At 35.7% G+C, this 12,573-nt stretch overlaps 1 protein-coding gene across 11 annotated transcripts in view; it reads right to left on the reverse strand.

Moving 5' to 3' along the window:
* Window positions 1-12,573, reverse strand: part of CFAP54 (cilia and flagella associated protein 54) — a 300,555-nt gene that overhangs the window by 75,086 nt on the left and 212,896 nt on the right. For 10 of the 11 annotated variants that reach the window (XM_041739196.1, XM_041739195.1, XM_041739192.1 and 7 more), the window contains 3 exons: window positions 12,261-12,354; window positions 6,181-6,279; window positions 5,505-5,646 (listed from right to left, as the gene is read on the reverse strand). In XM_041739196.1, the coding sequence (XP_041595130.1) occupies window positions 5,505-5,646; window positions 6,181-6,279; window positions 12,261-12,354 (335 nt within the window). Of the gene's footprint in view, window positions 1-5,504; window positions 5,647-6,180; window positions 6,280-12,260; window positions 12,355-12,573 lie in introns of those variants that run through there. The other variant, XR_005985335.1, reaches the window with a different exon arrangement.

Genomic DNA, 12,573 nt, shown 5'->3' on the forward strand with positions numbered 1-12,573 from the left:
GTTCCATTGCATCTGTTGCTTATTTTTCATTGTTGATTCTGTCTAGAATAGTCTCTCCATACCTAGTGTCTGACAATAGAGGGTGGAGAATGCATATTCTGCTCTTGGTCATGGGACTATTCCTTCTCAGATTTAAGTGATCAAAGTGAAGAGACCTCAGTGAAATTTCTAGAATCTTGTATGTGTTAGATCAGGACAGCTCTACTCCACTGAGGATGGTTCTTATCATACCCCGACTGTCTCAGGTGCTTATACTATGAACCAATACAGATCATATGCGCGCGCGCACACACACACACACACACACACACACACACACAAACTGCTATTAGCATAAATGATTTATCTCCATTCTCATCTGTAAATTGTATACTAGTTTGAGATTGGAGAATGTAATGTGCCTCCCTAATTCCCTACCTATGGACAATTGTGTCTTGGAGAAATAGAACAAATCAATATAGTAGTAAAGAAATGGCATCCCAGTTTGTAGTTGGTATTGACCCCATGTCTCTGAACAAGGGGCAAGGCAGTAAGAAAAGAATAAATCATATTTTTTCAGGCTGGAAGGTTTTCTCTGTTTCAAGAGGCAGAGCATATTATCAAAGGTCAGTTGTGATGCTTAGTTCTGCTCTTTATATTCTTTTTTATTTTATTTTTGTATTTAAAATCTATTTTGTTGAGGAGTACATAAAACAAGAATATAAAGCCCAATGAAATATTATGAAGTGCAAAGTGAACAACCAGGAAATTGTGTCTATAACCAATTACCAAAACCTGGGTCACCATCCCTGCCCCCGAAGTAAACTCTACTTGACTTTCATAATATATGCTTCCTTTTACCTGTCACTTTTTCCCTTGGAGAACAAATCTCTAATCATTAAACTATAGTTTTGCCCATTGTTGAACTTTATATAAATCAAGTCATGCAATAAATGTCTCTTTTTTTTTTCTGGCTTCTTCTTTTTTTTTTTTTTTTTTGTATTTTTTTTAATTGGAGTTCGATTTGCCAACATGTAGCATAAGACCCAGTGCTCATCCTGTCCAGTGCCCCCTCAGTGCCCATCACCCAGTTACCCCAACTCCCCACCCACCTCCCCTTCTACTACTCCTTGTTCATTTCCCAGAGTTAGGAGGCTCTCATGTTCTGTTACCCTCTCTGATATTTCCCACTCATTTTCTCTCCTTTCCCCTTTATTCCCTTTCACTATTTTTTATATTCCCCAAATGAGACCATATAATGTTTGTCCTTCTCCGATTGACTTACTTCACTCAGCATAATACCCTTCAGTTTCATCTATGTCGAAGCAAATGGTGGGTATTCGTCATTTCTAATGGCTGAGCAATATTCCACTGTATACATAGACCACATCTTCTTTATCCATTCATCTTTTGATGGACACCGAGGCTCCTTCCACAGTTTGGCTATTGTGGATATTGCTGCTGTAAACATTGGGGTGCAGGTGTCCCAGCGTTTCACTGCATCTGTATCTTTGGGGTAAATCCCCAACAGTGCAATTGCTGGGTTGTAGGGTAGCTCTATTTTTAACTCTTTGAGGAACCTCCACAGTTTTCCAGAGTGGCTGCACCAGTTCACATTCCCACCAACAGTGTAAGAGGCTTCCCCTTTCTCCACATCCTCTCCAACATTTGTTGTTTCCTGTCTTGTTAATTTTCCCCATTCTCACTGGTGTGAGGTGGTATCTCATTGTGGTTTTGATTGGTATTTCCCTGATGGCCAGTGATGCGGAGCATTTTCTCATGTGCGTGTTGGCCATGTCTATGTCTTCCTCTGTGAAATTTCTGTTCATGTCTTTTGCCCATTTCATGATTGGATTGTTTGTTTCTTTGCTGTTGAGTTTAATAAGTTCTTTATAGATCTTAGATACTAGCCCTTTACCTGATATGTCATTTGCAAATATCTTCTCCCATTCTGTAGGCTGTCAATTAGTTTTGTTGACTGTTTCTTCTGCTGTGCAGAAGCTTTTTATCTTGATTAAGTCCCAATAATTCATTTCTGCTTTTGTTTTCCTGGTCTTCATGGATGTATCTTGCAAGAAGTTGCTGTGGCCAAGTTCAAAATGGGTGTTGCCTCTGTTCTCCTCTAGGATTTTGATGGATTCTTGTCTCACATTTAGATCTTTCATCCATTTTGAGTTTATCTTTGTGTATGGTGTAAGAGAATGGTCTAGTTTCATTCTTCTGCATTGGCTGTCCAATTTTCCCAGCACCATTTATTGGTGCTGTTCTTTTTAGAAATTGGACTGTCCCAGATAGATATTGGACTGTTCTTTTTCCAGTGGATAGTCTTTCCTGCTTTGTCAAATATTAGTTGACCATAGAGTTGAGGGCCCATTTCTGGGTTCTCTATTCTGTTCCATTGGTCTATTTTTGTGCCAGTACCACACTGTCTTGATGATCACAGCTTTGTAGTACAACTTGAAATCCGGCATTGTGATGCTCCCAGCTCCGGTTTTCTGCTCTTTATATTCTGACAATAGGTTCACCAATGTTAGTTTTGAGTATGACACACATTTATGTTTTTCTTTATACCAAGTGTATTTAGTTCTGAGAGGCTGCATCCAGGACCACTAATCCTAAAAATTTCTTTTAATCCAAAGTGTCTTATAGAATTTAACAATTTTTATCCTAGCTGAATTTTTATATTAAGGCCCCAAGAAAATCAAGACAAAAAGATAAGTATATTTTAAGACAAATAGGCTGAAAGCAGCCATCTAAAACATGTTTTTTGCACTGAAGCTAAATATGTTCCTATATTGACAGTACCATCATTTCAAGGTCTCTATTTCCATAAGACCATGTAAAAGAAACCTCAATAAATCAGACCAGCTGAATCACTCAATTACCTTATTGTCCAACAGATATCATACAGTAGCTCTCTGGTATACACACTAATCTCTTCTGGCACACATAGACATGACTAGTCTATCTGTCATCATCTTTCTCTGATCAGCAGTTACTCTGCCTAGAAAATGTGCTTTCTCTCCACTCTCCTACCCAGGTCTCTGGTCCATTTACACCTGCCTTACAGTATACTTCTTCTAGAAGAAAATGTTCCTAATTAACTCACATGCCCATCTTGCCTGTGTCTTGTTTTAGTTTAATCTGTCTCCAATAATGTGGTCCTCTTAAAAGATGCATTTATATAATTTCAAGGTGTAAGTCTGTTCTGATTGTAAATGACTGGAAGCTCATGGAAGGCAATGCTCACTTTCTTGATGTGTTCCATGACTACTCCTTCCCTTTGGACATAAATATCTGACAGTGCTCTGCACAATGATTACTGATCACCACCTTGTGTACATATCAATGCTAGTGAAGGTGAGATTACTGAGGAGGTTTTCTTCTGGATGCTAATGTATGCTAATGTAAGGAAAATCAAACAGGTTTTATTTGTTGCTGTTGCCCTTTAGCAATTCCTTATAATATGAACCTCATTATCATCTGGGTATTTGTAGCAGTCAGGAGGGGATTCAGAACCTCCTTCCAACCCAAATAACTGAAGTAAGGGAAATCATCAAAATGAATTAATTATCAGTCTGCTAGGAAAAATACTGGAGGGCAAAACTATTATCCTTAAGGCAAGGAAAAATGCAAAAATAGATTGGACCTCAAAATTCAGTCATTTCAAATTAGTATTTCAATACAATAGTAAAGGAGTGCTAATGGCACAAAACAGAAATTGAAAATTGGAATATGCTATGAAAACCACTAATATAGGCAAAAAAGCATACACTATAGCATTAAGCACAGCTAAGATGAAGACTGCCTGCTCAATTGGATCAACTAAGATCATCTGCACAGGGGATGCTGTTCCTTACTGCTTGTGCCCATGGGTGACAACATTAGTTGATCATTGTAACACCTTTTCCTGTCTTTCCATACGGCAGTTCAGAATTCTTCTCAGGTAGCTACCAGCCATAGATTTAACTTCTCATGTATGACAGTCTGGATTATCATTCAGGAAACATTCATGCCCCTCTCCCCTCTTCTACAGGCAGAGATGTCCATTCCTCACTGATGTTGGACTTGATCTTATGATTTGCTATGACCAATGGGATATGGTGTGGAGAGATGCCCAGAGTGTGCTTCTGTGATTTAGCTTGGCCCCTTTGCTCTGATGTACACCATGAGAAGAGCATGCACCAAATAGGTATGGCCTCTTTAGCCTGGGCTTCATAACAAATGCACATGGGCTACACCCGAACTCAATCTATAGACCAAAGCAGAATACATGAGACAAGTCAAAGAATGAATTTTTGTTGTAAGCTACTAAGTTTTAGGGTTGCTTAGTATATAGCATAATTTTGGTAATAACTGATCAATACAGTGTTTTAGATGAGATTGATGAAGCAAAATCCCACCAGGCATTAAAGCAATAAAATAAGAAAATTACACCTCCGTGTAAAAAAGTCCATCTAATGGTTTAACCCCAGGCAAAACATTTTTAGGTTGGAAAGGAAGAAAGACAAGGTAGGGGATGATTTCAGACACTAGCCCTTTGGCTAAAGTTGACTTAACACTTCAGGAGAATAAGCTGCTGCCTACAGATAGGTTTTCAGTGGCTTTAGGAAGACGACTCCCACCTCCACCAGGTTCAAGTAACACTCTTCATTCATCCCCTTTGGCTCAATGCTTCACCTACTGCCAAGGAAAATTTTAATTATTGTTGTTACTGAAATGTCAGCCTGGAACCTTACTTCTTAGAACCCATCCAAGTACTCAGTACATAAAAAGCACTCAATAAATATTTTTCAAATGAATGAACGAACAAACATATAAATGAATATTAAATATGTTACTGCTGATCTCACTTAGAGGTTTATTTTATAGTTTACTAACTAACAAAGGAGTCCTAAATGAGAAAAAATAAATAGTAGTGAGGTCAAGTTTAAATTCTAACCTCTCATTCATTAATCCATTTAACAAATATGAATGTCTGTAATGCACAAGTAATGTGTGATTTTCTGTGGTTAGGGAAGCAAATCAAGGTCCCTCCTCTCAGGAAACTGATGATAGTTTAATGAGAGAAAGAGCTCAAATATGTACAGCCATGTACACACTCATACATGCACACATACACACACATTTAAAATAAGGAAGAAAAAGAACAAAGAGCTACATGAGAGTATGAGAGCAAGTACACATTTTAAAGGATCAGGAAAAGACTTACAAGTAAATATTTTCAAAAGGCCTCATTTGACATGTGTGAACTAGAAAAGAAGCAGACAGAAGGGCATACCACTTGTCCAGAGCCCTGCATCTGAAATGCAGGAGCTGACTGAATAACATGTATATATATACAATGAAATGACTCCCCTTTGTTTTGTAAGCTAGGCCCTAGGAAGCCTATCCTCTCCCTGAGGTTCCTAACACCACTATCCTTGCTAAGCTAAAACCCAACAAACCACAATTAAATCTTTGCAACTTGATCACACATTATATATATCAGGTTTTCATAAAATGTCTAGGCATTTCAAACATACCAAGCAAATAGTCTGTGTATGAAGACAAAAGATCCACAGTGGCAAATTCTGGGATATTCGGTAATGTCCCTTGGCTTACTTTATCAGTTCTAGCATTCTTTTTTCCAATAAGTAGATTTATTGTCAGCACAGCTTCACTGACCTAAAATTAATGCATAATTAAAATCCAAAAAAGTAAGCTTTCTGATTCATTGATTATCCATTAAGTAAATAATGTGAAAAAGTGAATTCATAAAATAATATTAAATATACATTGGAAGAAAAAATAAAGATAATCTGGAAAACAACATGTGATCTCCAACAGGTAGTATATATCATTGTCAAACAAATCATTACTGTTGACAATTTAATTAATGTATGAGCCACTGTAAATAGGCTCTCTCACCTAGCTACAACAGATATTTGCCAAAATGTCAAAATGTGCTCATATGTATCTGCCAATACTTTCATTAAAGAAAAGCTGAAACAAACAAAGCCAGGTCTGGCTAATAAAGATTAAAATCACTACATATGTAAGGAGCATTTCTAATCTTCCCAAAGAAACATCATTGGCATAAATTATAAAGAATGTGAATTTTCCTTTCTCTCATAGAGATACATTGTGCTGCCCTAACTGCTGGCAGATAGAGGATACAGATAGGACAGTAAAGAAAAATTAAATAAAAATCACACCAACCTGGGCAGCAGCTCTTATCACAATCCAGGCCAGTGAAGTGTACATTTCAAATTTATTTACTGTTGGTTCTTTAATAGAACTATGCCTTCTGGTAGGAGCCTAAAAAACATAGCACATACATTATGATAAAGATAAAGACATCATGAAGTTTCATGGTAAATTTCCTCATCCTCTGAAGATGACTTTTCAGTGGAACACTAGGTAGCCATTAAGAATAATAATAATGTAAAAAAAAGAACAATAATGTATATGTATCTATTGACATGAAAAGGTATTCAAAATATATTAGAGAAGGAAAAGTAGGGGTTACAAAATAGTATGCAAAGTGTTATCCTATTTCTAAAAAGACATGTACACACATATACTCCCTGTATATAGAAGCAGAGAAAATTAATAACAGTGGTTACCCTGGGTTTTAAGGGTGATTATTTTTATCATATTTTCTAATTTTTTATAATGAGCTTACATTATTTGAGTAACAATAAAATAAACACAAAAATATTAAGGAAATGCTTCCTTAAAATGATATTTGCCATTTTAATAGAGGATTTATTCATTGACTATATCATATATAAGGATGTCAGAAAAAAAAAGGATGTCAGAAATAAGAATGTTACTTAAAGATTTTTTTATCTACTTAAAGATTTTTGATAGGTATTTTCTATCACCTTTTTTTTAAGATTTTATTTATTTATTCATGAGAGACAGACAGACAGACAGAGAGACAGAGAGGCAGAGACACAGGGAGAGGGAGAAGCAGGCTCCATGCAGGGAGCCCAATGTGGGACTTGATCCCTTGTCTCCAGGATCAGGCCCTGGTCTGAAGCAGCGCTAAACCGCTGAGTTACCTGGGCTGCCCTGCTATCATCTTTTTAACTGGGAAACTGTTAAAGCGATAATGTAATCATAAAATTCCATAGAATAGCAAAAATAACATTAAATGGGGATATTTTTTACTGTGTGTTGTGTGTTAAGTTTTTCTGTATGTGTGTGTTCAGTTTTTTAAACATAAGAAAGTGCATGCTATGAAAGTTGACAGAAACTCCACTAGTAACATAGTATCTGCCTATTTCACATTTTTAAAGTCACCTTTAAAATAAACAGTTCTTAACATTTAACTAATCTGGATAAAACTATTCAATTAGAATGCTTGGTTCCAATTTTTTGATGTTCATATTTTGGCTAATACTTTAATCTTCAACAAGACTGCAGAATAAAACAAACAATAACAAAAGATATCTTTCTTTTACTCCTGCCTACAAGATTCCCAAGGAAAAAGTCAATGAATAATGCTGATGCCAGAACAACGTGCAAATATGGCCTGGTCTAGATCAAGGGCTAAGATTTGTAGGAGGTAGATGATACCTGAAGAAATCTGCCTGAGGAGATCTTAGCAATACAGCCCTGTACCAAGATATGAAGACCCTAGTCATTAGCTGTAATGAAACTACTTAGGTTCTGGGGTAGCCCTTGCCAGCTTACTGGCTCTGTAAGTTTGGGTAATTTACCTAAATTCTGGAAACAAGACTAATAGACATTAAATGAAGAATACATAATAACATTAATAATTATAATGTAAGAACAAGTAGTGACAGATATTTAAAAAAGAAATCAAATCTCATTTTGAATTGAGAGGGAGGCTTTACTAAGATGGTTGGGCTAGAGTTCAAAATAGAATAATGTAGACAGGAAAAGAATATAATGGGTATCTTTTTTAGATGGAGAAGGTGTTTAACACTGTGTATAAGATTCTAGCTCATGCAAACAAACAAAAAGAAGAAAATGTATCTAGACTGGAAATGAAGAAGTAAAGTGGTATTTGCTTGCAGAAGACAAATGTAGGAAATCCCAAGACACACATACATGCATCTCTAGAATTAATAAATGTGCATAACAAGGTCATAGGACACAAAACTCAATACTCATAAATCATTTGTATTTCTATGTATCATCAGTGAACAATCTGAAAATGAAATGAAGAAAACATTCCATTCACAATAGAAATAAACTTAACAAAAATGTACAAAATTTATACACTGAAAAGTAAAGATCATTACTGAAACAAATTAATATCTAAATAAATGAAGAGACAGTTCATATTCATGAATTGGAAGATTCAATATTAAGATGCCTATTGTCCCCAAATTAATTTACAGATTTAACACAATCCCTGACAAAATTTTGTTAGTTTTTTGCAAAAAATTGACAAGCAGCCTTTACAATATGTATATGAAAATGCAAAAGACTCAAAGTAGCCAAAACTATTTTGGAAAGGAAGAACATAGCTGGAGGGCATGTACTTTCCAATTTCAAAACTTACTGAAAGCCACAATAACCAAGAGGGTGGATACTCTTATAAAGGTAGACTTATAGCTCAGTGTAATAGGACTGGGAGTCTAGGAATAAACATTTACATTTATGATCAATTAATTTTTGAAAATGGTGTGCCAAGGCAATTCAATGTCGAAAAGATAGTCTCTTGAACAACAGATACCAGGGACAACTGGATATCTATGTGCAAAAGAATTTAGATCTTTGCACTTTACATAAATATTAATTCAAAATGGGTCATACTTAAACATAAAAGCTACAACTATGAAACTTCTAAAAGAAAACATAGAAGAAAATCTTCAGCATCTGGGGTTAGGCAATGAATTCTTAGATATGCAGGTGCCTGAGTAGCTTAGTTGGAAAGTGTCTGCCTTTGGCTCAGGTCATTATCCCACAGTCCTGGGATCAAGTCCCATGCTCTGTAGGGAATCTGCTTCTCCCTCTGCCCCTCCTCCTATTTGTTCTCTCTCGCTCTCTCTCTCAAATAAATACATAAAAAATCTTTTAAAAGAATTCTTAGATATGCAACTAAAAGCACAATATATAAAAGAAGAAAAATGATAAATTGGACTTCACTAAAATTTACAACTTTGTCTCTAAAGACATTATTAACAAGGTGAAAAGACAAGCCATCAACTGGAGGAAATTGGTGATAAGGGACTTGAATCTAGAATACACATTTTGAAGACTCTTGTGATTAAAAAAAAAAAAAGATATATCTCCGTTTAGGTTATGGGCAAAAGATTTGAATAAACAGTCCCCCAAAGAAGATACAGAAATGATCAGGAAACATATGAAAAGATCTCAACATTATTAGCCAGCTGGGAAATGTACACCAAAGCCACAAGGAGATATACTTCATACCCACCAGGATGGCTACAATCAATAATACATATAATAACAAGTTTTGGCCAGACTGTGATGAAATTGGAACCCCTATTCACTGCTCATAGGAATACAAAATGGTACAGGTACTTTGGAAAACAATCTGACAGATCACCAAAAGGCTAAACTTAGAGCTAACATATGATCTAGGAATTCGATTCTTAGATATACACCCAAGAGATCTGAAAACAGGTTCACTTAAAAACTTGTATACAGACATTCAAAGCAGCATTAATCAAAACAGCCAAAAGAGTAGGAACAATTCATATATCCATCAACTGTAGAATGGACAAAGAAAATACTGTAGATCCAAACGATGGAATACTATTCAGCAATAAAAAGGGACAAACTACTGTTACATGCTACAACATGGGTGAACCTCAAGAATGTAACACTAAGTGAAAAAAAGCAGGCACAAAAGACTACATATTGTATGGTTCCATTTATATGAAATTCCACTATATGAAATATACAGAAAAGGCCAATCTTGGAAATAGAAAACAAATTAGTGGTTGTTTGGGGCTAGGGGTGGAAATAACGGGAATGCTCTAAAACTGGATGGTGATGCTAGCTCCACAGCTCGGTAAAGTTACTAAATATCTGTGAACTATACTCTTAAAATAGGTTAATTTCATGAATTATATCTCAATAAATCTGTTTTTAATATGTGTGCTTGCTAATCTCTTTCTTTGAACTATTTTCCTCCTGCTTAACTATTTGGAAAACTTCCAGTCATTCTTCAAAATTCATCACATCTGTGAAGCTTTCTCCAGTATTCCCCCAAGCTGAATTAGTTCTCACTTTGTTCCACTTCTCTACTTGAACATATCTTGATTATGGTCCTCATTAGATTTTGATACAGTTATTTCTCTGCCTTGTTCCTCTGTGCTTCTTAGGAAAAATGAATAACATGCCTGGCATACATTAGGCACTCAATAAGTATTTGGTTAATGAATGAATACATGTTTGTGAAATAGTCAATTCCATTTAATTAAAAAATAATTATTGAATAGCTACCATATACAAAATACTCTAGAAAGATAAAATGTGAATGTTTAGTCACATATTGACACAGAATAGTGCACCACTCTTTTTTGAGTACTTATTACATGCTAGGCCCATTATCTTGTTTATTTCCCCCACCTACTCTAAGAGGTCAGTATCCTCACCTCTATCTCACAGATGAGAAAACTAAGTTTAGACAGGTCCCAATCACAGTGCTGGTATGTCACGAAGCTAGGATTCACACCCAAACCAGTCTCTGGTCATTCTGCCTGTAGATTCTCCATAAGGTGAAGCATTAGTGCTTTCTTTTAAGGCATTATAAAGCATTGTCTTTATTAGGACAAATTTCTAATGTGATATTTCAATGGTTGAATGTGTCTGGATAAATTTATGTTTGTCTTTGGCTGTTTTCTGTGCTTCTAGTAATTATATAACTTGCTAAAATATTTGTATTATGTCACATAGAAAATGTGATGCTGTATGGAATTATGCTTTTTTTTTCATTCAAATTCTACTTTGTTCAAGCTCTTAATTATAAACACTTCTCTAGTAAAGGCCAAAAAGGTGATATATTACTATCCTAGATCCTATTAATTTGCATTGCTACTTGCCATGGAAGTAAAGATTTTTGTTTTCTCTTATTAGAAATAAACATGTTTATCACATCATAAAAAGTAAGTTTTCTATGCAATAATTTTGATAAAAAATAGAATAATTTCTGCTTTATCCACCTCAGCAGCCACCATATGAATAATTCAACTGGCTGAAAAGTCTGTTTGCCTAAAGGTATAAATCATGCCCATGCTGTCTCAAAAGTTAGAGATTTGACACCAAAATTTTCTGAAAAAAATCTCTTGGTGGGTCAAAGGATTACTTAACTGAGATGAATTATAAAAAGTCCACTGAAATTTAAAAAGTAAAAACTAGAAGTTATGGATTCACATATCTCCAATGCACCCACATCCTGCCCACAGGATCTCCCTCAGCCTAGATTCCTGGAATTCAAGTGTGGCCCCCAGGCCAGCAGCAGCAGCATTAACCTGGAGCCCCTTAGAAATGCCAAACCTCAGACCCCATCCCCAACTTACCAAATAGGATTCTGTATTTTCACAGGATCGATGCTTCTGCCCCCCTTAGTTTGGAAGCACTGCTTTAAAATAGTATATATCTCTGCAACTCTTTGCATGGCTCCCTCCTTATCTGGTAAATCCCACCTTGAACCTCATGTCTTCCCAACACAGTCATTCATAGTTCCACCAAGGCAAGTTCTTTCCTAATCCCCAATTTCACCACCTAAATCATGCCCCTTCCTTCTCTTCCCTCCCTCTTTTCCTTCCTTCCTCCTACCTTGCTTCTTCTTTTACTTGTTTATTGTCTGTCTCCCTCTACTGAAAAGTAAGCTCCATGAGGACAAGGACTAAGTTTGTCTTAATCACTGCTTGATAACCTTCCAGAATATTGTCTAGGTCATAGTAAATAGGTATGTGATGAATAAATGAATGACTCTATCAAAAGGTGATCTGTTTGTATACCATATCCATGATGAAAATCTTACATCTGCTTCAGAAACATATCATTTCTTGCAATTTCCTGATTAATATAAAGATCTTAGAGTATTTACACATACCCACATCTCATGTATAATATTTTAACAGGTAAAAATGTCCCCATGATCTCTATTTTCAGAACCTTATATAAAATATCCAAAGAGGCATCTAAACATGAGTGTGACTATAAAGTAATTAATTAATTTATCCAAGTCATACAGGAAAATCAGTCTCATTAGGTCAATAGCAAGTCACCAAAATAGCAGGTTCAAAGACAACTGACTTAAGATTTCTAACAAAATAGTTTATTACCTTAAGTGTTAACGGTGATGTTGAAAGTTTGTTTTTTGGCTTCCTCATGTGTAAAAATAATAGGGCCATTTCTAAGTAGGAGTCTCTTATCAACCTAAAATGATATAACATTGTACTTATTAAATAGCTTCACCATTCATAATCATTTTACATCATTTTCCACAATTTCTGAGCTAATTAAAGGTAAAAACAGACAAAACCAGTATCTATACCATACTCGCACCCTCTTTTCATAGCACTGTTGGCATTGACACCAGCACCTTCCTCCCTACTGAAATTGGAAGCTCTTGAGCAATCTACCTTGTCCTGTTCT

The sequence above is a fragment of the Vulpes lagopus genome, chromosome 23 (genome assembly GCF_018345385.1).
Source record: "Vulpes lagopus strain Blue_001 chromosome 23, ASM1834538v1, whole genome shotgun sequence".
Classification (NCBI taxonomy): domain Eukaryota; kingdom Metazoa; phylum Chordata; class Mammalia; order Carnivora; family Canidae; genus Vulpes; species Vulpes lagopus.